Source organism: Clavispora lusitaniae (assembly GCF_014636115.1).
Source record: "Clavispora lusitaniae strain FDAARGOS_655 chromosome Unknown tig00000185_pilon, whole genome shotgun sequence".
Lineage (NCBI taxonomy): Eukaryota > Fungi > Ascomycota > Pichiomycetes > Serinales > Metschnikowiaceae > Clavispora > Clavispora lusitaniae.
This window is the reverse complement of record NW_027093979.1, coordinates 729925-754074: the sequence shown is the minus strand read 5'-3', so window position 1 is coordinate 754074 and position 24150 is coordinate 729925. Positions and strand designations below refer to the sequence as shown.

General features: G+C 47.9%; 10 protein-coding genes across 10 annotated transcripts; 8 read left to right on the top strand and 2 right to left on the bottom strand. All coding sequences in view use genetic code 12, as the record gives it.

Annotated features, from left to right (window-relative positions):
• Positions 1 to 441: 441 nt before the first annotated feature.
• FOB63_004007 (bifunctional choline kinase/ethanolamine kinase) lies at positions 442 to 2073 on the top strand (the record flags this gene model as incomplete). Its single annotated transcript, XM_002614418.2, has 1 exon — positions 442 to 2073. The coding sequence occupies one exon, from the start codon at positions 442 to 444 to the stop codon at positions 2071 to 2073; it is 1632 nt and encodes a 543-aa protein (XP_002614464.2).
• A 1034-nt stretch (positions 2074 to 3107) lies between these two features.
• On the top strand, positions 3108 to 4202 carry PEX7 (Pex7p; the record flags this gene model as incomplete). The annotated part of the gene is made up of 1 exon (XM_002614420.2): positions 3108 to 4202. The coding sequence occupies one exon, from the start codon at positions 3108 to 3110 to the stop codon at positions 4200 to 4202; it is 1095 nt and encodes a 364-aa protein (XP_002614466.2).
• Positions 4203 to 4799: 597 nt separating this feature from the next.
• Positions 4800 to 7376, top strand: FOB63_004005 (uncharacterized protein; the record flags this gene model as incomplete). The annotated part of the gene is made up of 1 exon (XM_002614421.2): positions 4800 to 7376. One exon carries the CDS (start codon positions 4800 to 4802, stop codon positions 7374 to 7376), a length of 2577 nt encoding a protein of 858 aa, XP_002614467.2.
• A 578-nt stretch (positions 7377 to 7954) lies between these two features.
• On the top strand, positions 7955 to 8947 carry FOB63_004004 (uncharacterized protein; the record flags this gene model as incomplete). Its single annotated transcript, XM_002614422.2, has 1 exon — positions 7955 to 8947. One exon carries the CDS (start codon positions 7955 to 7957, stop codon positions 8945 to 8947), a length of 993 nt encoding a protein of 330 aa, XP_002614468.2.
• A 617-nt stretch (positions 8948 to 9564) lies between these two features.
• Positions 9565 to 11802, top strand: HGT5 (Hgt5p; the record flags this gene model as incomplete). Its single annotated transcript, XM_002614423.2, has 2 exons — positions 9565 to 9607; positions 9920 to 11802. The coding sequence occupies 2 exons, from the start codon at positions 9565 to 9567 to the stop codon at positions 11800 to 11802; spliced, it is 1926 nt and encodes a 641-aa protein (XP_002614469.2).
• A 1993-nt stretch (positions 11803 to 13795) lies between these two features.
• Positions 13796 to 16021, top strand: SSN6 (transcription regulator; the record flags this gene model as incomplete). The annotated part of the gene is made up of 1 exon (XM_002614424.2): positions 13796 to 16021. The coding sequence occupies one exon, from the start codon at positions 13796 to 13798 to the stop codon at positions 16019 to 16021; it is 2226 nt and encodes a 741-aa protein (XP_002614470.2).
• A 192-nt stretch (positions 16022 to 16213) lies between these two features.
• On the bottom strand, positions 16214 to 17902 carry FOB63_004001 (uncharacterized protein; the record flags this gene model as incomplete). Its single annotated transcript, XM_002614428.2, has 1 exon — positions 16214 to 17902. One exon carries the CDS (start codon positions 17900 to 17902, stop codon positions 16214 to 16216), a length of 1689 nt encoding a protein of 562 aa, XP_002614474.2.
• A 1434-nt stretch (positions 17903 to 19336) lies between these two features.
• YSA1 (ADP-ribose diphosphatase) lies at positions 19337 to 19960 on the bottom strand (the record flags this gene model as incomplete). The annotated part of the gene is made up of 1 exon (XM_002614430.2): positions 19337 to 19960. One exon carries the CDS (start codon positions 19958 to 19960, stop codon positions 19337 to 19339), a length of 624 nt encoding a protein of 207 aa, XP_002614476.2.
• A 735-nt stretch (positions 19961 to 20695) lies between these two features.
• Positions 20696 to 20986, top strand: FOB63_003999 (uncharacterized protein; the record flags this gene model as incomplete). Its single annotated transcript, XM_002614431.2, has 1 exon — positions 20696 to 20986. The coding sequence occupies one exon, from the start codon at positions 20696 to 20698 to the stop codon at positions 20984 to 20986; it is 291 nt and encodes a 96-aa protein (XP_002614477.1).
• Positions 20987 to 22365: 1379 nt separating this feature from the next.
• Positions 22366 to 22992, top strand: FESUR1 (Fesur1p; the record flags this gene model as incomplete). Its single annotated transcript, XM_002614432.2, has 1 exon — positions 22366 to 22992. The coding sequence occupies one exon, from the start codon at positions 22366 to 22368 to the stop codon at positions 22990 to 22992; it is 627 nt and encodes a 208-aa protein (XP_002614478.1).
• Between the last annotated feature and the right edge of the window lie 1158 nt (positions 22993 to 24150).

Here is a 24150-nt window from a genome sequence, read left to right as displayed (position 1 = left end):
TGCACATAGCAATATGCCGTTAAGCTGTCTCAGTTGGCCTTGCTAAGAAACTGGGCTAGCATTGTGTTTGTCTGATTTTTCGGTTACATTGTCAATTCTTTCGCCATTAGCTGATGTAATTGTTCCAGAATGGAACAAATCGAGAAACCGCAAACAATAATAATCTCACAAGTAGCCAATCTCATCTCCTTCTCCCTGCCACCTCATTTATTGACCTTCTCTTTTATTTGACAATCTTTCTTTTGTTTCATTGATATGACTTTCTTTTTCTTCTCTCTTTTTCGTCTCTCTTTTTCTTCTTTTTTTTTTCTTCTTTTGTTTCTTTGTATCTCCGGATTACCCCAACAAGGCAGAAACCCGTACCGCCGCTACTATCGCGAGACCACTTCTTAATCGCATGTGAAATCGAGCGTTTTCCATATCTTTCCAAACAGCCAAAAAATGGACATCACCCCAGCCCACGGCTCCAGACACCGTTCCAGATCCAGCTCCAGAACGAGAAACTCGACCGCAAACTCGAGATCAACTTCGGCCAGCCGAAGACCCTCTTTGAGCGGATCTCGCCGCTCTTTATCTTCTGCTTCCTTAAACCGATTGGTGATTACGCCAACCGCCATTGACTTGTTGCAGGAGCGGACTGTGCCGAGCATCAATGTTGTTCTTGATAACTCTTTGCCGTTGGATTTCTTCAAGCAGGAACTTATTGGACTCATCAAGGCGTTGAGAATCAGCAAATGGCACAAACGCCAGTTGACGGTGAGCAATATGCTGGTGACTAGAATCTCGGGCGCTCTCACGAATTCCATTTATAAGATTGAGTATAAGGATGTATCGCAGCAATTGTCGCTTCCTGCGTTGCTTTTGCGAGTGTATGGCAAAAACGTCGACTCGATTATTGATCGAGACTCGGAGTTGCAGATTCTCATCAAGCTTTCGGCCAAGAAAATCGGTCCAAAGCTCTTGGGTATCTTTGAGAACGGCCGCTTCGAGCAGTTCTTGGAAGGTTTTATCACCATGGGTAAAGATGAAATCCGTAATCCTGTGATTTCCCAAATGTTGGGCCGTAGAATGAAAGATCTCCACTATAAAATCGATTTGGATGAACAGGACCGCCAATTAGAGTTCCCTGTTGCATGGATCCAAATCATGAAGTGGATGCGTTTATTGGAGACTCAAATCTTGCCTTCCTACGATCCGAAAGACGTGGAAGATGCTTTGTTAATGCCATGGGCAAAGTTCAAAGAGGTGGTTTTCTCATACAGAGAATGGCTCTTTGCCAAATACGATACGAACAAGTTGTATGAGAACTACCGCTTTTGCCATAATGATACTCAGTACGGAAATTTGTTATTGAGAAGTTCTTTTGAACCCATGGATGTGGTTCAAGGAGAAGCAAATAACCTTAGCACGAGTAACAAAAGGGACAGGGACTTGGCTGTGATTGACTTTGAATACTCTGGCGTCAACTTTGCTGCGTACGACATTGCAGACCATTTCTCTGAATGGATGTCTGATTACCACGACGCAGATAGGCCGTATTTCATTCATGATGACAGATATCCATCGTTAAAGGAACAGATGAACTTGCTCATGTCTTACATCGAGTACGACTTTCAATTCCCGACATCGAACTTTATCACCAAGAATCCTGTTGATGCGAACAGTGACCAAAAGACTATTATGGAGTACGAGGCCAAAAAGCTTTACAATGAGGTGATATTCTGGCGAGCCACAGTTCAGATTTTCTGGCTGATTTGGGGGCTTATCCAGAATGGGCCTAACGAAAAGAGAAGTGATGTTGACGATTTGAGCTCGAGATCTGAAGAACAAGGTGTCAACAGTACTTATAGCATCACCACAGGCTTAGACTCAGTCAATATCAGCGAGAATGCAATTGAAGAAGAAGCAATCACTTCGACAGATGATGATTTCGATTACTTAAAGTACACCCAGCAAAAGGCTGCGCTTATTGCTGGTGACTTCATTTCGTTCGGTCTTCTCAGCATTTCAGATATCGATCCAAAGTACCACAACGTCATCAAGTTTTTGGACACTCAGGTTTTGGATGTTTAAATAGATTATATTATAGCACTTATATTTCGTGCATGAGATATAGAGGAGTGTAATACACTCTTTTATGCCGAGGTAGTAGAAAGTAGCCTAATTACAATCAAAGAAATGTCAGTGAAAATTCTATTGCGGCCATTACATGGATGATAACTAGAAGATTCACTTGGATGCTATTATGTTTCTAAGCTTTCGAAATATTACAGGATCTATCGATTCTGCTGATGAGTTGAAATTGATTGTATGCTACACTATGCCATATGTATCGCTTCTTTATGTCGTCTACGTACCTTAAGCTTAAGATTCATAGAATATCCTCAACGAGAGTATTCTGCGTAACATGAATCAACCAAGAATGATGCTGAGAAGCTAAAAAGTCTCAACCCTCATTATCTAAAAGATGTTCTGTTTACCGCTCATTTCGTTGAAGGAAGTATTACTAAGGCCAATAGAGAGGCCCAAACGCTTGAGAAAAGACAGTGGCCGTTTGTCAAGATGAATCAAAGGTTTTGGAAAGACTACTAGATGTTATTTTGGCGTAAATACGAAGAGATGCCCTTTGAACAACTTCATACGAACTTCCATAGATCTCTCATTTCTGTTCTTATCTTTTCTTCCATTGTATTCGCACGATAAGGAACAATAGTGTTCGCAAGCTGAGCCATCGAAGGAAAGAAAGAGATAACAAGGCATGAAAAGAAACTTCAGGAAAACGTAAAAAGAGGATGTATCAAAAGTTTCGAAGGAGAAAAGAAACAAATAATGAATAGAATTACAATAGTTTGGAAACAGAAAAATGCCCACTGGCCCAGTTGTATGCCTTATCGCCGAAGCCACAAAATGTGCCTCCACACGAGAAAATGCGACAGACAAGCGCTTCTTCGATTGCCGACTGAAACACCATCTAGACAGCGCATCCTCAAGATCCAAGCGGACAATCCAAGCGGATAAGCGGACAATCCAAGAGGAATTCGGAATACGGACAATCCAAGCGGAATACGGACCAAGCGCAATAAGGAATACAAACATTCATTAGTCAGATGCTCTCGTTCCGAACTACAGGCTACAACGGCTACGGCGTGCGGTACTCGCCGTTTTTCGACAACAAGTTGGCGGTGGCGACCGCAGCCAACTACGGGCTCGTTGGAAACGGCCGGCTCTACGTGCTAGCGATCGACAACGCGGGCCAGATCCACCAGGAGGCGGCGTTCGACACACAGGACGGCCTTTTCGACGTGGCCTGGAGCGAGACCCACGAAAACCAGGTGGCCGTGGCGGCCGGCGACGGCCTGGTCAAGCTCTTCGACCTCGGCGCCGGCCGTTTCCCCGTGCGCAACTACAAGGAGCACACGCGCGAGGTGTTTTCCGTCAGCTGGGGCGGCGTCGACAAGGGCAAGTTTGTCACGCTGTCGTGGGACGGCACCATCAAGGTGTGGACGCCCACGCGACAGGAGTCGTTGCTTACGTTGAGCGCGAGCGAAGACGCCAGCACCAAAGTGGCGCCGCCCTTGGCGCCTGGCGCGAAGCCGGGCGTCGACACCGCCAACTGCGTGTACGCCGCGCACTTCTCGCCGCACTCGCCCCAAACCATTCTCAGCTGCTCGGGCTCGTCGCGCTTGCAGACGTGGGACTTGCGCCAGCCGCGCCCGCTTGTGCTTGACTTTGTCGCCCACGGCGGCCTCGAGTGCTTGCTGTGCGACTGGAACCGCTACCGCCCGTCGGTGGTGGCGTCCGCCGGAACAGACAAGGCGGTGCGCGTGTGGGACTTGCGTATGGTGGCGCAGATCGACCTGCCCAGCCTGGCGCAGCCCATGCCCGCCTACCACACACGCGGGCCCACGCCGCTCAACGAGCTTCTAGGCCACGAGTTTGCCGTGCGCCGCGTCAGCTGGTCGCCGCACAGCGCCCAGGAACTCATGTCGGTGGCGTACGATATGACGGCGCGCGTGTGGGTGGACCGTGCGGACGAGCGCGCGCGGTTTTTGGGCGCGGGCGCCAGCGGCTGCCGCGGCGTGATGCGGGCGCACCGCGAGTTTGTGGTGGGCTGCGACTACAGTCTTTGGGGCGAGCCGGGCTGGGCGGCGACGGCGGGCTGGGACGAGATGGTCTACGTGTGGGACACGAAGCGTGTGTAAAAAGAGGCACATGGGGAGACGAAGGTAGAGTCAAGCAGATGAGAAGAGGGCAGAAGAGGCAGATACGAAGGTGGAGATGCAGATCGACCGAATGCGATTTGCTTAGCGTACAGATGGACCTTCACTACACTTACTGATCACATTCGGCCCTCTCGATTCGCATCAATTGGTATATTCATCGTCTGTATCGCGGTACGTCTGGCAGTAAGTGAACTATGCATTGCAAAGTGAACTCCACATAATTGGTGCAAAGTGACATCTTTCTCCAGCAGTGGTGTTTCAGTGGTCTTTCTCCAGTGTAAACGGGATGAGGCGCAAAAATAGCGGACCATATTTATCTTCAACATGGACATTGTGGTCCTTTCCCATTATTATTGTAATGTTGGTAATTAAACTTAGACATGTCTCTCCTGCACACGGCTGCAGATCATTGCCCTTTTCGGCCAGCGCCCTCTTCTGTTGTCTTGTTGGCCAAATCGGGAAACCTAATGGCTTCTCCAGCATGTTTACATAAATGACCCAAAGAGCAGACCTCCTGCTAGTATATAGAAACTCACACTCACACATTTTGCATCCGCATCTTTCTTATCTTTCGGCATGGACCAAAACTTTGTCATTCTCTCTTTAGAGTACTCATACTTGATAAACTCCCTGGTGGGGTTTTTCGAATCCAACTCTGGTCTCTGGCAGAACCAAGAGTCCTATTCACACACACTCATGCCCTATCCGGATAGCAAGGGCCAAAAAGCCCCCAGAATCATCGACAACTTGGCTTCTTTAAGGTCAACGCTGATGATGTTGAACAATAACGGAATGGGCGAAAGCAATCACATCAAATTGATCGAGCCTCAGCTTGCTAGCCAGCTCATCACCGTCAGCATCAATGGAAATGAAACATTTATCAACAACTCGAGAACTGAAATCCTCAAGGCTTACCACCACGTCAATTTCAAGCGCATTCCTTTGAGAACACTGGAAGTGGAAAAGATCGGGGCAAACTTTGCCCATCGGCTCGACGCAATTGCCAAAAGATGCAATGTTGAGATCATCATCAGCAGCATGGACACAGACTTCAAAGCTCCGCCGAAAACGTCTACGACCACTTCTGTTTTCATTCTCGGAAGCACCGATAACACCTGTTTGGCTGAAACAGAAACGAAAATCTTGATTGACACCTTGTTGAGAAACTGCCTTGTGGACCGTGTTTCTGTTCCGCTTTCACTTATTCCTATTATTGGTGGACCTGGCTTGGCAAACTTTGCCGAAATCACTCGCCAGCTGAATGTCACCATATATTTGCCGTATCTCATGCCTCTGATTTTCCACTCGGAAGTTTTGGAAACGAATGATGACATGAAAATATGGATGACGTCAAACAAAACATCGGAGGTAAAACTCACTATGGCCAATGTTGGTGACCTCATTGATGTCGTGGATCCTAGAAAATCTTCCGACGCAAAATTATATACCCAGACAGTGGAGTTCCCAAAAGAAAAACTTGACTTGGTGGGCGTCTACCATCAAAATGACATTTCGAATATTATGCTCAAACACGGCGTTTATATTCAGATACCAAGCTTTGGCGAACCAGGAAACAACAAAGTCATCGTACAAGGAAACAGCAAGGACACGGTTTCGAGCGCAATCGAAGAACTTAGCACCCTTAGTGGTAGTTTTTATGGTCTTAACTTGAAGTTTCGCAAAGGTCTAGCATCTGCCGAACTCGAGTACTACTTCATCAATCTTATCAGCAACAAGAAAACGTGTGTTCTCACATACAACGAAAATGGCATTTACATAATCGGTGAAAGGTCGGAGGTGAGATGTTTGCTAAGGGAATTTGTTTCCAACTCAAACGCTACAACCTTCTTTACGTCGATGATGAGTGAACTAGACGCGAAGCTTCTGATTGAGTTTAGCATGGAACTCAACAACCTGCAAAAAGAGTTCTTAAGTGGGAAGAAAAATGGCAAGATTGCAAAGATATTGAACCAGCTCAACCATATCCCCACTATCAAATACGAACATTTGAACGATTTGAACTTCATCATCAAGACAAGCGTCGATGCCGAGACTAGTTACAAAAACAAGCAGCTTTTATCTTCTTTTGAGATTTTGAACCAAGCAGTGAAATTGATTGAAATGGAGATGCCAGCAGAAATGCACTTCAATATTCCCGAGGTGTTCCACAAAAGTATAATTGGAAACGGAGGCTCCACTATCCAATCGATCATGAAACGATACAATGTTTTCATCAAGTTTTCGAGCTCGGCAGGAACGAAAAACAAGACGAATGATAAAGTCTCAGAGGGAAAGATCTTGTATCTGTTCAAGAGACGAGACAATGTGTTGATAAAATGCCCGATGAAGAACCTGAAAAATATCTTGTTCGTGAAGCACGAAATTGACCAGCTTGTATCTCAATGCTGTCAGAACAAATGCCCTCCTCTGAACGGGATATCTGCAATATACCACAATGTGGACGTTAAACTCTACAGAAGTCACTATTCCATGCTTATCAAGAAAATGAAGTATGATCTTCGGTTCATTAATGAGCTCGAGGCAGAACATGGAACTTTCATTTCATTTCCCTCTTCGTTACAGAGTTTCCTGAATAACAGCTCTTTCCTAGTGTCTATCAAAGGTGGCGAAATGAATACAAAAATTTGCGCTCAACGGTTGGCCCAGCTTTTCCCCCAGTCATACGAGTTCCAGTTGACGTATTGCCCCGGCAAATTCGAGGAGTTGATCAGCCACAAGAACCAGGAGTTCCGTGACAAAATAGTGATTCCCTTGAAGTTGCTTTTGGACATTGAGATCGATTTCTCCACCCTTTTGCAAGCACAGCCGTGCTTCCACCAACTTATTCTCAGCTCATACGACGAAAAAAACTTGGGCGTTGCTGTTCAAATCATGACGCATTTCCTTCGGGAAAAGCAGTTTTTGATCATCAATAAGCAGCAGTTGAAGACCGAAAGCATTTACTCCGATACGGCGCTGGAGTCCTCGCCTACGAAAAAAAACAGCGGGAACCGCAATCGATCACCTTCAAGATCGCCCAACAAAAACCATAAAAGACCGCTCAAAAGCATCACCAATGAACCTGTCAAGAACAAGAAAGTGCCAACGCCAGATCTTCGCCTGCGCATGACAGAATGTGGGGTACGACCATAAGACTATATAAGGTAATATATCACGAGATGGCTACTGGAGAATAATCGTAGTGAGAGAAGTTGTAGCGGGGCGAAATTGCTATCTTCTGTTTGATCTTACTCTTTTTTGTATTTTGTTTTCTTTTTACTTTTCTCGCTTTCATTTTCTTGAAATTTATTTTTTGTGGTTATTGGTGTTGAAGTGTCATGAGCCGAGCCGATGCGGCTCTTCGGCCAAGAATTTTGTGGGGCGCACCAGGTTGACCCGAGGAAAAAGTTGGGTAAGCTCGAAAACTTGGAAAACGCATCGAAAAGCAAACAAAAAAACGAAAAAGACGAAATATTCTCGCCTCTAAACCCATCTATGGCGAGTATTAGACCGCGTGGCTTTGACTTCACATCATTTTTCAATAAATGTCATTTTTTTGTGGTGTTGGGTTACCTCGGAATTAAGTCGCAATCAGATTGCATTGTGCCCAATTTGGAGCGAATCTCGAATTAGCTGCGACTAGGCCAATTCTCAATTGATCTTATAGATCTTAGATCTTCTTCTTCTTCTTTTTCCAACTTCTTTTTCTTCTTCCTCATTCTTGTTTTTCCATGTCATTTTCGTTGGGACTACCAGATCCAGCCTTTTGGACTCTTCCTAAGGGCACAACTCCGCTTCCCCCATCTCCTTTCCAATCGGAATGGTTGACCAACGTTTTTGAAGTATCCATGAAAGTGAGAACTCCGTTGACAATTGCGGTGGTATACTTCTCCTTTGTTCATTTCGTCAACCCATATGTCATTAAGAGACAATTGCGCAAGGTTGGACTTAAGGAAAAGAACGAGCAGAAGATGGACCCGAAACAGTTGAAGAAACTCAAGCCAGCGCCGTTCAAGATCGCTACGCAGCCATGGTTCAAGCTCTTTGTTCTCTTGCACAACATTTTCCTCTGTGTCTACTCGGTATGGACGTTTTTCGCCATGCTCAACTCTTTTGGCCGCACAATGGAGAAGATCCGCAACGAAATCCCATCTGTGTCGTCTTTGAGCACGTTTGTTCATGCTGTGTGTGATGCCGAACGTGGTGTGTTTGAGCATCTTCCCAAAGAACACAACTTGACGCTCATTGGCTGGTGGTTTTACATGTCCAAGTTTTACGAGGTCATTGACACCATTGTGATTTTGTTGAAGGGCCGTCCTTCGAGTCTTTTGCAAAGCTATCATCACGCGGGCGCCATGATGTGCATGTGGTCTGGAATCCGCTTCCAGTCGCCGCCAATCTGGATTTTCGTCGTGTTCAACTCGTTCATTCATTCGTTGATGTACTTCTACTTCACATTGGCATGCTTGCGGATCAGGGTTCCGCTCATTGTGAAGCGTGTCTTGACCTCGATGCAAATAACCCAGTTTGTTGTTGGCGGCCTGTTGGCCATTGTTCACGCTTTTGTGTGGTATGTCGATCCAAAGGATACTTCTTTCCGCAACTGTATCCCATCTTCGGATCAAGCATTACCTTTGGTGATCAATGTCTTATACTTGACTCCATTGACGGCGTTGTTTGCTGCTTTCTACATCGAGAGCTACATCAAGAGAAAGACGGCTTAATGTATATAGTGTCGTTTCTTACTAATGAAAATTATTCTTCCTTTTGTTCCCTAGCTGAATCACAGCAGTACTCCTTCATCCCTCATTAAACTCTTGAAATTGAACAGACATCTGGAAATGAACCGATACACAGATATCAAGACGATTTTCGACTCAGAAGATCAAAACTTTTCTGATTGAACTTTCTATGACGCTGCTATTTTTAGTTTTTCGTATCATCTAACTTTTGGTACTGGTGGTTGAAAGTTGTATAGTGTCATCCCATTGTCAACTTTAAGCTATACTTCAAGATGATTGATGAATATTAATTCATATTTACACGGAGGTGCTCTTGCACGATCTTTCTTGCTCTAAAAATTGCTTCATAATCTTCAATCTGCTTCTATTTTACTCTTCATTTTTTTCAGTGAATTCGAGATTCTATCTCCGATTCTATTGATTCTATTGTTAATTTATGATTGCGACTTTCATTGTGCCTTTTGCGCTTTCAGAGAATCTGTATTTCCATTTCTTTTTTGGTTCATAACGCTTTAATAATTTTTCTCTTCGCCTAACTGTCGTACGACCACAAGATGCAACGTATTTTATTGGCTTGCACTTTATCTAAAATACAAAAGATGGGAAAACTGAAGAAACGGAAATCTCCTGTCTACTCAAATTGTGTTCCTGAAAAAATAAAAATAAACCTGTTTCGGCACGCGACAGACCCTGATATTCTGTAACACAAAATCCGACCAGAATCCGAACCAAAATCCGAACCTTGGAATGGACGACTATGGCGGAAAAAGGGCCATTTATTTTTCAATACCACCCTTTCCATTTTTAGCGTCTCCAGTTTTTCTATTGTTCTTGCCTTTATCCTTTGTCCCATTATCGCTTCGACATATTGTCGTGCGCGACATTACGTAATGGACCCCACAATCTCATATCAACAACTTGCTTTTCATACACGCTGGAAATTGTGACCGGAAGTTTTTCCAAAAATTCCCACAATGGAACCCGAAAAGCCCGCACGTGCGGAAAACAGAGCATCACTGCCTTCGTCGCTGCGGCACTCGCACTTTGCGCCCTCTGACCTTTCGGGCAAAACACTCTTATCTTCTTTTGGCCCGCTAAAAAGCACCACGGATTTTTCCCTGAACGGATCCACCGAGAGCTTCAGCGATGGGGAAAATGACCCTGTGCGCCTTACCGCACGGAATAACGGCGGTGGCCGTACTTTAGGCGATCCCGAATCCGATGACGACTTTGCCGATTGGGAATCGGAAAACCAACACACTCGGCTCCGGAAGCTGGCGCAAAACGAGCGCAGAGACAACTTTGGCAACTCCTACTCGCACGTGGACTTTGATGCCCGCACCTACTTGTCGCGGCTCCGGTTCAAGGGCCAGAAGCTTGTCTACTTTACATCAGCATTTGTGTCTCTCTTCGTGTCGCTTTTCGGCTACGAGCAGGGCGTTTGTCTGGGCGTGTTGACGTTTGTAACGTTCAACAAATATTTCCACGAGCCATCGGCGACACAGGTGGGACTTGTGATTTCAATTCTCGAGATTGGAGCCATGATCTCGTCACTTATGGTTTCGCGGCTTCTGGACGCGGTGGGACGCAAAAGATCCATCTTGCTAGGCACGGCCATCTTCATTCTTGGCGGCTCGCTCCAGCTGTTTGCACCAAACTTGTGGGTTTTCGGCGTGGGCCGCGTTTTCAGTGGTTTTGGCGTCGGTATCTTATCAACCATGGTTCCTCTGTACCAATGCGAGATTCTGCCGGTCGAGGAGCGGGGAAAACTCGTCTGTGGCGAGTTCACTGGAAACATCGCCGGCTACTTTTTGAGTGTGTGGGTGGATTATTTCTGCTACTTTATCCAGAACATCGGCGACGCTCGAGAAAATCCCCATCTGTTCACGGCCAACTTATCGTGGCGGCTCCCATTGTTTATCCAGGTAGCACTTGGGGCCATCCTTTTTGTTGGTGGCTTTTTCATTGTCGAGAGTCCGCGCTGGCTCTTGGACGTAGACAATGATCAACAGGGCTTCCACGTTCTTTGCTTATTGTACGCCGACCATCCGCAACACGATAAGCCGGAAACGGAGTTTTTCCTCATCAAAAACAGTATTTTGGAGGAGCGGGTCAAGATCCCGAAACGCGAGCGGTCCTGGCGTCACATGCTTCGTCATTACAGGCTCCGAGTGTTCATTGCATGTTCCGCCTTGGCGTTTGCCCAGTTCAATGGCATCAACATCATTTCGTACTACGCGCCAATGGTTTTCGAGAAGGCAGGCTTCAACAATTCCAATGCACTCTTGATGACGGGTGTCAATGCCTTTGTGTATTTGTTGAGCACGATTCCTCCATGGTTTTTGGTTGATCGTTGGGGCAGAAAGCCCATTTTGCTCAGTGGGGGTCTTTCCATGGGAACATGTCTTCTCCTCATAGCGCTAGTCATGTATCTTGACACGCTGTCCACGCCGCTGCTTGTGGCCTTTTTGGTGATTGTATACAACGCTTCCTTTGGCTACAGTTGGGGCCCCATTGGCTTCCTTATTCCGCCTGAGGTGTACCCGTTGGCTGTCCGGTCGAAAGGTGTGTCGCTCTCGACAGCCACAAACTGGTTCGCTAACTATGTCGTTGGCCAGCTCACACCTATACTCGAGGATTCGATCGGCTGGGCTACGTACTTGTTTCCTGCCGCAAGTTGCATTCTTTCCGTCCTCACCGTGGCGTACTTTTATCCCGAGACGAAAGGCGTGGAGCTTGAAAATATCGATCAGTTGTTTGACGAGTATTATGGACGAGTCACATACAAGCGTGTGGGCGAGCATGAACTCGACGAGCTTGATTACGAGGCGCCATAAGGATCCAAGAATCGTCCACGATTGAAGTGATGAAATTGAAAATTCGAAAGGTTATTTTCTCAGAGAGCGAAAATAGAAACTCGTCAGTTAGACTCGGACTTCATTTCATACTTAAAGTGCTTCACTTCGATTATCGAACCATGCATTTATCAAATTGAAGCATCGGGGGTGTTTACAGTCCCTAACAGAACATTGTCAGCATATCCGCAGGCTGGAGCCGGCATTTGCTTTCTTCGCCAAAGAACTAGGTCGGATGTAAAGATCATACAATCCCATTTTAAACGCTCAGTTGAGTTATACCTGCTTCAGTAGCTTTTACATCGATACGAAGATAATACCGCTTCGCTGTAGAATACAGATTCAGTTTGCTACAAACAATAAAAGAAACGTTAAGGACAGGTATTACGTGGTTTATCAGCTCCATCTTCAGCACCGTTGCTAGTATTAGATTATTTTTATTGAAAAAGAATGAGAATCTACTCGGGGAAATAATACATTCTTATTCCTAGATAACTGTCATTTTTGGTGGATTGAGACTCAAAATACTTATCACCATGTGGAGCTTTTCTACATGAACTAAAGTGATTTCTCTGTTCTGTTTTTGCTCATCTATTTTTCACGGTTTCTTAACAGAACATTTTTAGGCTCCTTTTCTGTCGATGTATCTTTCTTGTACGCATGTCATTTCTCGATGGATCTGCACGCGACAATGGTGCATCTTACATACCCAGCCGTGTCTCCAACGACATCATTGAAACTAGAATATGCAGCTTACAGCAATACACGGAGCTGATTGGCCAAATTTTTGAAGATAGGAAGCGCTTCCATTCTCATACTGCATACACGTTTGGGAACCCATTGGTTAGTTGCATATGAAAAGACATGCAGAATGAGCATCGAGACATTGGCAATTAGATTTAGCGACATTGCGACACGAGGCTTTGTTTTTCCCTCATGCTTTTTCTTAATTTAGCGACATTATCGAGCGAGTATCCCGCATGACAACGGTGTGCGACATTCAGCCTTCCTTGCCATCTGCGGAAACCAGCCCCGCCTTTTCACATTGTCCATGAAAGCGTCGGCGGCTAGAAAAAGTCGTACGTTTTCGTCAAAGCAACCCAAGAATAGTTAGGGGTTCCTTTCAAGGGATGATGTGCCGTTGTAGCCGTTCTGTCTGCAGTCCGCAGTGCCAATTGTCTTTTTTCGATCTTGAGCGAGGGTGCGGCATGTGCAGGAGACGCTTGCGTCAGGATGAAACCCTGTACCTAAACGGGATGGGGTGTGCAAAACATGGGGTGTTGGCCGCAAGATGGGGTGAGAAGAAAAAAAAAAAAAAAATAAAACAAAATAAAATAAAAAAAATCCCACACATGGGGTGAAAAGCACAACAACATGGGGTGGAGACATGATGTCCACAGCATAATGTCGTGAGCAGAGCAAGCAACTAAACCAAAAACCCATAGATAGCCATCTTAGACAGTCGCCTATGTAGTTCGTGTCAAAACACTATTCGTTTACATTGTATTTTCGATTTAGCCTCATGTTCGATTAATGCGAAGTTTATGCCGAGTAAAATGTTGACGTGGCTGGGCAAGACTAATGTGAGAGAGCCTGGAAAATGAACGGCACGGCCACACATTTTTTACACATAAAGAAACCTTCGACAACAATACTGTAGCCCCCGTATGCCAACGCAGCCAGTCATATCCACGCCAAAAGCCCAGATAATCCGCGTCCCCGGTCCTTTTCCTCTTCTTTTTCGGGCATCTGCCCGTCGTATTTTCGCGCCCGCCGCAGGTGCGGTGCGCCTAAAAGTATCGGGCTTCCACCTAACATTTTCGCCCGCACCTTTTTTCGTTCTTCGCCCGCACGCTTTGTCTTTTGTCGAGCTTTGCTTTTGCTTGTCTTGCTGAATTAACCTCCCCAGCGCAGCCGCCACATATTGCTGCCACATTCCACCAGCCAAACGTTTCTCGTTTCCTTCTGACACGCCATGTCTTTGCCAGTCCAAATGGCCATGAAGCAAACGGCGCTCAATGCGCCTTCGCTCCCGCTCCAACAGCAGATGCACATGATGCCCCATCCGGCGCAAGCACAGGCCATGGCGCAAGCACAGGCGCAGAACCAGCTCTCGTCGCAAATGTCCGGCCAGATCTCCAACCAAATGTCCACGCAGATGCCCAGCCAGATGCCCAACCAGATGCCCAGCCAGCTTGCGTCCGAGCGGCTGTCTGTGTTGTTTGAAACCACCGCCGCCACGTGGTTGGCCATTGGCTCTTTGGCCGAGTCGCTCGGCGACTTGGAAAAGGCCATTCTGCTGTACGACGCGGCGTTGCGCCACAACGCCAACAACCCAGACGCCTTGACGCGCTTGGCCAACATCTACCGGTCGCGAGACCATTTTTTGAAGGCGGCTGAGCTCTACGAGCAGGCCTTGACGTTCAACCCGGAAAACGGCGACACCTGGGGGCTCTTGGGCCACTGCTACTTGATGATGGACGACTTGCAAAGAGCTTACGCCGCATACCAGCGGGCGCTCTACTACTTGGACAACCCCAACGTGCCCAAGTTGTGGCACGGCATTGGCATTCTCTACGACAGATACGGCTCCTTGGAGTACGCCGAAGAGGCGTTTGTGCGTGTGTTGGACTTGGACCCGCACTTTGACAAGTCCAACGAGATCCACTTCCGTCTCGGAATCATCTACAAGCACCAGGGCAAGCTTGCGAGCGCGTTGGAGTGCTTCCAGTACATCTTGCCCAACCCACCGCATCCGCTCACCCAGCCCGACGTGTGGTTCCAGATTGGTCTGGTGCTTGAGCAACAAAAGAACTGGACGGGCGCCAAGGAGGCGTACGAGAAGGTTCTTGAGGTGAATCCCAACCACGCCAAGGTCTTGCAGCAGTTGGGCTGCTTGTACTCGCAGGCAGAGCCGGGCAACCAGAGCGTCGTCCAGAACCAGAACAACCAGGGCCAAAACAGCCAGAATCAAAACAGCCAGGCCCAGAACGGCAACGCCAGTGCTCCGTTCCAGCAGGACTTGGCCATGGCGTTGAAGTACCTCTCGCAGTCCATCGAAATCGACCCGCTGGACGCCCACCTGTGGTATTATCTCGGCCGTGTGCACATGATCCGAGGCGACTTCAATGCGGCCTACGAAGCGTTCCAGCAGGCCGTCAACCGTGACCTGCGCAACCCAACCTTCTGGTGTTCCATCGGTGTGCTCTACTACCAGATCTCGCAGTACCGTGACGCTCTCGACGCATACACGCGGGCTATCCGCCTCAATCCGTACATCAGTGAAGTCTGGTACGACTTGGGTACCTTGTACGAAACGTGCAACAATCAGATCTCCGATGCCCTCGACGCCTATCGCCAGGCCGAACGCTTGGACCCTGGCAACCCGCACATCAAGGCGCGTTTGGACCAGCTAGTCAAGTACCAGCAGGACGGCAACACGCATCCGCCCCAGCCGCCGCCAGTGAGCCAGCAGCCCAGATTGCCGCAGGGAATGGTGTTGGAGAGCACGCAGCCGCAGCCGCAGCCGCAACAACCGCCGCTCAACGCCATGCCGCCCCAGCTCCAGCAGAGTTATGCGCCGCAACCAAACCAGGGCCAGCCAAACCAGGGCCAGCCCAACCAGGGCCAGCTCCAGCCTCAAGCGGCTCAGGCTCCAGCGGCAGCTCCACAGCCTCCGGCCGCAACTCAAGCTGTTCCCTCTCAGCCTCCTCAGCCTCCGGCCCAAGCAGCTCCAGCTCCAGCGCCACATGCTGCGCAAACGGCTCCAGCTCAGTCTGCCTCGCACACGCCTCGGACCCAAGGCAGCCATACGAACTCTCCAAGCGTTCCATCCAGCCTGACGGCACTCCCGTCTCAGAACACGCCCTACTCGCGAGAAACGCCCGAGCTCAAACGTGAATTAGACGAGAAACAGGAACCACCAGCCAAGAAGCCTACGGTGGAGAAGAGTGCCAGCGTTCCTGCTCCTGCCGATGCGGCGTCAACAACCACACCAGCTGCCGCCCCAGCCCCACCGGCTTCGGCTCCTGCCTCTGCGGCGTCTTCCACTCCTGCCGCCCGGTCTGTGACTCCCAGTGTGAAGCCGCAAGAACCTGTCACCAACGGCAAGGACGACGAAGAAGAGGAGGAAGAGAAGGTGGAGCCTGTGGAACCGCCATTGCGCAAAGTCGACGAGGACGAGAACTACGACGAGGAGTAGACGGGATGATGTAATGAGTTGATGTCAATGAAGCTCGTCTGAGTCAATGAGCCCAGTCGCACATGACTGATGAAGATCAAGTCAGATCAAGTCAGATTAAGTCAGACCAAGCATGATCAATTCAAGATTTAATTCTTTGTCGATCAAGCAGATCATGTGCGGCTGCGGCTGTCTGTATATTTAGTATATGTATTATTCTCTGTATGCGCCGGGAAACGTAGGGCGGGCCGCCTGGCTCTCCAGGGCGGGCTCGCGCGCCGCCGGCCGCACAATGGCCATGTCGGTGATCTGCCGCGCCTTTTGCGCGCTCAAGTAGCAGTTGGCCACGTCCTTCGCCAACGCCACCGCCACCATTCCAAGCAAGTTCGCCGCCAACACGAGGCGGTCGCGCGGCACGCCGCCAAAGCGCCGCGCTAGGAGATGCACCACCACGCGCCCGACGTCCGCCGCAAGAAACGGCCACACCGCCGTGGTCACGGCCGTAATCACCAGCAGCGAGTAGAAAAACGCCGCCGAGTAGTCGTTGCGGCAGCAGGCAGAGAACTTGCGCGCCTCGAGCAAAAACAGCGTCTTGACCAAGCGCCAGGCCAAGCCGCACCAGGCGGAGAAGGACCGGAAACCGGCTCTGGCGCCGCCCGTCCTCAAACTGGCCCACAACCCGAGCGGGCCGTGCGCCTTGGCCATTTGCGCCCAGAGCGCGGCGCGGCGCGCACTCAAGTCCTGGAGCGCCGTCAAGTCGCGCGGCGAAACGGTGTTGGCGATATCGCGCGGGCGCGCGCGCGCCGCTAGGTCAAAGTACCACCGGTTGAACGTGGCCCGGAAGAAAAGCTGGTACGCCCACCGCACAGGCACCATCGACGCCACCAACACCTTGGGGTCCCACCAGTCGATGTTGGCCACTAGGGCGCGGGCCAAAGCCGCCGGGTGGCACAAGCGGGCCAAGTTGCGCCGGTCGGCAGCCGCCGCCCCAAACGTCGCGCGCATGTTGGCCCACACCGCTCGCGCTAGTTTGTGGTCGCCCACCGACGAAAGATAGTTGCACACCCAAAACTCGCTGAGCGCACAGGCGGCAGTGTCGCGCCAGTCCGAGCGCACCACACTCAGCGCCAGGCGTGCGCGATACATGACGATGGGGAAGAGCACAATGAGGTGCTGTTTGTAGTTGTCCCAGGCGGGCGGCGAAAGAGCAAACGGGCGCGCGCGCGGCGCGCGGCGCAAGAAAAGCGGGCCGAGGAGCGACGCCGGCACAAGCGCGTCCAACATCGATGCGCCTGCTCGCGCGAGCCCGGCGTACCCGACGGCCAAGACGCCGCTGGCCGCGCCCGTAAGCGCCACTAGCGCGCCCGAGTACTGGACGGTGTCGGTGAGGGCGGCGCGCGCCAACGAAACCATGCCGAGCGCCGCCAGCGCGCGCGTGCGGAAATAGAGCGCCTGCTTGCACTGCGGGCACGGCGCCAGAAGGAACCCGGGCGCCTCGAGCACCGACGGCGCCGCCACGCCCATGTTGACCCGCACGCTGCCGGAAAAATTGATGCCGCCAAAGGCGCTCCTGATGCTGCCAAACGTGTCGTCCGGGGCGTCCGTGCGGAAAGCGGCGTTGGCGGCAGCGTTTGCGAGGCCGTTGGCGGCAGCGTTTGCGAGGCCGTCGTCGGCAGCGTTTGCGAGGCCGTCGTCGGCAGGGATTGCAAGGCCGTCTTCGTCGGCCGGGCTTGCCCTGGAAACCCGCGCCGCGGGCAACGAATTGAACCAGTCCAAGAGACACCGCCGGTGTACCACCAACGAGCATGTGCACGGGCGAACAAAGTCCTGGGCGTCGTGGGCCGAGCCGAACGGCGGCACTTCGCTGGAGCCGCCCAAACAGAGCGCGCAGATGTCAGTCATGGGGAGTGATGGGTTGGTTGTTGGTTGTTGGTTGTTGGTTGTTCTGGTGGTTCTTTTATGTGTTTTTCTGTCTCTGTCTCTGTCTCTGTCTCTGTCTCTGTCTCTGTCTCTGTCTCTGTCTCTGTCTCTGTCTCTGTCTCTGTCTCTGTCTCTGTCTCTGTCTCTGTCTCTGTCTCTGTCTCTGTCTCTGTCTCTGTCTCTGTCTCTGTCTCTGTCTCTGTCTCTGTCTCTGTCTCTGTCTCTGTCTCTGTCTCTGTCTCTGTCTCTGTCTCTGTCTCTGTCTCTGTCTCTGTCTCTGTCTCTGTCTCTGTCTCTGTCTCTGTCTCTGTCTCTGTCTCTGTCTCTGTCTCTGTCTTTCTCTATCCTGGTCTTCGATACCAGACTAGAATTGCGTCAAGATGAAACTCCAAGTTGTCTTATAGTTTCAACTATCGTTAAGACTGCGAATGCGGGGTGCAGGGCGATTGTTCAGTCCATCATATGTTTGTCCATATGGAGGAACAACTCGTCACCCAGTTTAAGCTTTTGTTGACGACAAGGCAATCGTATATATGCAAAGGGATTGAGTACGTAATCACTGAATAGTCAAGTTGGTCGTTTTGATGAGTATATAATGAGACGAGATTAATTTGGAAATGGGAGTGAAGTCTCGTCAGAATGTAAATGAAAGAACCTTCGAATAAACTCTTTCCTTGTTAAAATTTCTAGCAAAGGGTTTCTTCATCCTTCGAATTCTAAATTCACGACGGCTTTCTGAGTTACTGTGCCTTTCCTGGTATCAATCCACTGGTATTAAATAGAGGTGTGGCATAGCATCTAGCTCCATACTTGGGAAATCCATGGCATACTGCGTCTGTCAAGATTCCTCATCAAAACTCTGCTAAGTTTCAACATGTAGCAATTCATCTACTGTCAAATTATAGGATTACATTTTTAAGTTGAATTCTATCCTTCCCAAAACAATCTTCAAAAATTCTCTAACTCACTGGGTGATCACTAAATGGCTGAGCAGTTGATATTTGATTCAAACAAAAAATGTATTATCGTTGTATGTTGTCACACCTTTTTTTGCAAGTGGTAGCATCAAACTAGATGGTTTTGCATAACGAATAGATATAATGGCAAACTTGCTCAAATAATAGTAAGTGTGAAAGGTAAAGTGTCTATATTCTTTCAGGTTTCTGCAATGGAAGTTATCGTCTCTACATTTAGTTTCCCAAAGAGGTTTTATTGTCGATGTCATCCTGATATTGCTAACATCCGATAGATTTTAAGCTATTCGTCTACATTAGCCTGGCAACAGGATTGAAGGTCGTGAAAAAGGTTTCTTCTCATCCTTGTCCTCAATGAACACAATCGTGATGTGATTGCCTCGCACGAAAGTTCAAGGCGAGTGAAAGCCTCTTCCAAGTTCCTTCTATCTCTTTACTGAGTTCAAGAGAGCGTTTCGGCCATCTCAAGACCAAACGCCAAGTGATACAATCTGGCATCCACCACACAGCCCTCACGCGAGCAAACGTCTATCAAGCCGGCCAAAAACCCCTTCGTAGGCAAGGTAAACACTTCAATGAACTCGCCATCCTCCAACTGAGGCTGGGGATCGGAATTACGGGGATCTTTGGCGTCGATTTCCACCGTAGCCAAAGCCATGTTGGCATTGGTCAAGCCCGGGTCACTGAACAACGGCATTTCTGTGTGCAGCAGCCGAACAAACGTTCCGTGGTAACCTGTTTCTTCGAGCAATTCCCGAACTGCAGTCAGTTCTACTGATTCTTTTGGATCTATGAGTCCAGCAGGCAATTCCACCACGACCTTTTCGCAGGGAGGACGGAACTGTTTCACCAACACAATGTGTTTCGAGTCGTTTTTCTGAAGAAAGGCAAGAATGCTAACAGCGTCCAAACCTGTGGTCTCAGTCCGAGTGGTCCGAACGGCCATTTCCCATACTCTTGCCTTCCCAGCAGGATCCGTATAGTTGACTTTGCGAGTCTGGATCCATTTTCCCTGCTGCAACTCTTCAATGTCGGTGACTTTGGCTTTGTAAGGCGAAGGTTTCATGTGGAGATATCGAAAATAGGGCCTCTGGGCACGGAAAGTGTGGAGAAAAGATTTAATGGTGGAGGATGGTTTGACAGAAACAATTGAGCTCAACAAAAGTAGCAGAGAGTGTTGTAACCAAAAGCAAAGCAAAGAATAGAAAACCGCAAGTGGAGTAAAGCAAGAATCGTCGCTCCTAAACTAAGTGGAGCAATATGCGCCTAGAGTGCACAGTCTACATTAATGAATATGAACAAAGACAGAATGTGTCCAACCAACAATCAGCTGTATTCAAAAAGGACCCAGAAAAAGGACCGAAACGATCCTTAACGCCCCAATTATGAAAAAAGGGACAAATGCCAACGTAAGTTCCTTTTAGTAGGTTCCTTGTAGTAGGTTCCTTTTAGTAGGTCCTTTTAGCTGTAACCTTCTACCGAAACATGTAAACTGGTACGCAAGACAAAAGAAATTCTAGGTGACTATGGCCAAGTTTGAAATTCTGATTGGTCTGGAACATTCATGTACCAAGCTTTTAATCAACGACACGGCTTGATCGAAAAGAGCCTGTACTTTCAGCGCATTCTTCTGCGATCTGCATTCAGAACATTCAGAACATTTCAAAGTCTACTGGAACAAAACATCTCATCCAGATTGTTATACTCAAGTCCTTCAGCCTTGTATTGTTTTGTCAAGTCTGAACCCAAACCCTTTTCTTTGTTCCAGTCCATTTGGTCAGTCACATTTGCATCTTTCGCCATGTCAGACGAGCTAGGCGCCATCAAGTCTCAAATACAAGACCATCTAGTTTCGCTGGGGAACTACGATGTCATCTCCAAACAGCTAAAGCTCCGGTTGTATGAGTCCGGCTGGTTTGACAGTGTCACACAAGCGGCCAGCGCCGAGTTGGAAAAACAGCATGCGGAGCCGCTCAACTTTGAGCGACTCTATGAAACTCTCCGGCCTCAGGCTGAGAAAATGGTACCACCGCAAGTTCGGGAGGATGTCATGGCTAAAATCAGAGAGTATTTGGATAGCACGATCGAATAGTGTCATCCATTGCAACATCACATGGTGAAGTGTGTGGGGAACTGTGAAGTTCTGATAAGGAATGCATTCATGCTGTACATCTTCTTCGATCTCATGTCTTTGGTCTTTGTTTCTTGTTGTAGAAACAAAAAAGCTAAACTCGGCTACTGGTTTGAGATTTCGAAAGATCCTCAAGAAACCTCAGGTAGTCAGTCTTATTCCTGTGCTTTTGTGTATGAACTCGTGCCTCTGCCATTAACGTTTTGAAAGGCTCAGTTAATACGGACTACACTACGGTCTTGAATGCATTAAAACAAGCTATATGAAGAGCCTTTGCCGTGGTCTATAAATTAAAGAAAGTCACCTTTAAACTGAATCAGTAATGTAGTGTTTCATTAGCCAAAATGGTCATAAAAACATTTCGTTCGTACTGCTCAATGATATTGAGACAATTTGAGTTTATAATGAAAGCACATTCTTGTTGGAAATATTTACCAACATATACTAATAACAGTCGATAACTAGGCCAAACATCTTCTGTTTAGAGGTTCACCAAGTTTACATATGTTGTGCATTGTTTTGGAAAAGCAAGAGGTAAGTACCACATTAAGTCTACGATTAGGTCAGTAATATCACATCGGGGTCAACGAATGAAATCTCTGACTAAAAGTAAGGGCATCCGTACCCAAAGTCAAGTATTTGTCATCGTAAGATAATTTCAGAGGGTGTGACAGGAAAATCCAAAGAAATGACCCCAACTACATGTTCTGTATCGAGGACAGAATAAGGCCACGAGTATTAGATTTGTACACCGACACCAAAGCGATTTTTTCAATTATAGCTGAACCGTTGATCTCCATACGATCTGAGCAGTTCTTAAAGACTATTTTAACTCATAGTCGTTTGATGTGACAAAATTGGATAATTGCAGTCTATGAACGGTCTCGAATTCTTAGATCTACGGATCACTCCCAGCTACAGATAGATCAACCTGATCCTTACATGCCCCATAAGTACAATAAGTCAGTCCAAACTATGTCAGTCCAAACCATGTCAGTCCAAATATGTCAGTCCAAATATGTCAGTCCAAACGATGTAAGTTTAAGTCAGACACTTCAGACCATATTGAAGAGTTCCAGTCGTTAGAAAACCAGAAGCTGTAGATAAAATCACAATGAGTGAATCTACTTTACTCTGTGATTTTCCCAAACTTTGCTCCAAGATAATGTTCTCTCTTCAGCTCAGATGCGTAGATCGCAATTCCGGCAGAGGTCGCGGATCCTGCACCCGTGCCTCTTGGGCGGTCCAATCACCATGCTACAATATGTGCTGATTGCAGTACGAAAAACCTCACAAAAAGTCCTATCCACAAAACTCTCCTTCAGTTGCCCATTTCCGCCATGCTTGGATTGACCAGAACTGTTGTGAAATCCCAGACACCGGCCGCGTTCCAGGCGCTCCGTTTTGCCTCCAAGCAAGTGGGTCTTCCTGCCAAGGACTTGACCCCAAGACCTATGGAAACAGACTTGCCATTGATGTCGCAGAAAACCGCTTCGTCGCCCATCGACTATGCCTTGACGTCGTTGGATGCCATTGCCATGTGGGCAAGAAAGTCTTCTTTCTGGCCCGTGACTTTTGGTTTGGCCTGTTGCGCCGTGGAAATGATGCATGTTTCTACTCCCAGATATGACCAGGACAGATTGGGTATTATTTTCAGAGCGTCGCCTCGTCAGTCCGATATCATGATTGTTGCCGGAACTTTGACCAACAAAATGGCTCCTGCGTTGAGACAGGTTTACGATCAGATGGCCGACCCTAGATGGGTCATTTCGATGGGCTCTTGTGCCAATGGTGGAGGCTACTACCATTACTCGTACTCGGTGGTGCGTGGGTGTGACAGAGTCGTGCCCGTTGATATTTATGTTCCGGGCTGTCCACCAACGGCCGAGGCTTTGATGTACGGTGTCTTCCAGTTGCAGAAGAAGATGATGAAGACCAGAGTGACCCGTTTGTGGTACAGAAACTAAGCCCATGTACATTATCCGCTAGCTTTTCGGCGCCCGACGCCATTGCATTGTATAGATTTCGAGTCGATACACATATTCCGCTATTCCCACACTAGATTTGATGGTTGAAGTAACACGAAGATAACTCTACTGAAGAAAAGTGTAGTTTGAGTCTTGAACTACGTTGTTCTGGTAGTTTGGCTTCTTGTGACCATACTTTTAAGGCTGTTCTGGTCCTAGTTTGGAAGCTGACGTAAGTTGAGATAGCCTATTCTGGCCTTACAATCACTTTGAGGTTTTCTGATCGACTCTTCGACAATTCAACATGTTTTCATTCGATCGATCGCCATTATGTTGCTTTTCGTATTTGTAGGTCAAAGATAAGAGATACTTCGTCATTCGGTGCACGTTGAAAGAGATTAGAGAACATGATGTGCTCTCTTCTCTGATTTTCATATTGGGTACGTTAATATAGATTTATTAACCAATTTCTCAAAGAAAAACATTGTCAGACAAGCCCAAAATGAAGTTTAGAGATAAACTCAAAAGGATTCTCATAATTGAGATGGTAAAAATTACGTATGGGACATGTAAGTATCTGGTTAAGTATGGACGTGTTAGCATCTGGTTAAGCATGGACATGTTAGCATCTGGTTAAGTATCTACAATGCTGGGCACATCGACATACATACTCAAGAGCCATCCGGATGGGGTAATAGCAACGACTACATGATGGAATAAAAATTCACATAGTGAAGTCACAAACCGTGGTCTTTTTTAATATGCATATTAGTATTACAAATGTATATGGTTCCAATCTTAATATGTCTATCCATTGTTTTTCGCAGCTTTCACAGTATTTTCCAATTTCCACAATAATCACATAATTGCATTCACAAAAACATTATGATAAACTTCAAAATGTCCCAACAATCCAAACCCAGTTATGTTATCCTCCCAATAAAATCTCATTTATTTATTATCCTCCCAATATCATCCCAATATCCTCCCAATTATCCTCCCAATTATCATTCCTCAGACTCCAAATTACTCACCGATAAGCCAAGTCGCACCTGATCGGCCTGCACAACCAGCAGTCCTGTACTCCCCTAACAAAAAGCGGCGCGCAATATGATTGGCGCTAAAGGTCGAAATCTGGGCGGACGCTTTTTCCACAGA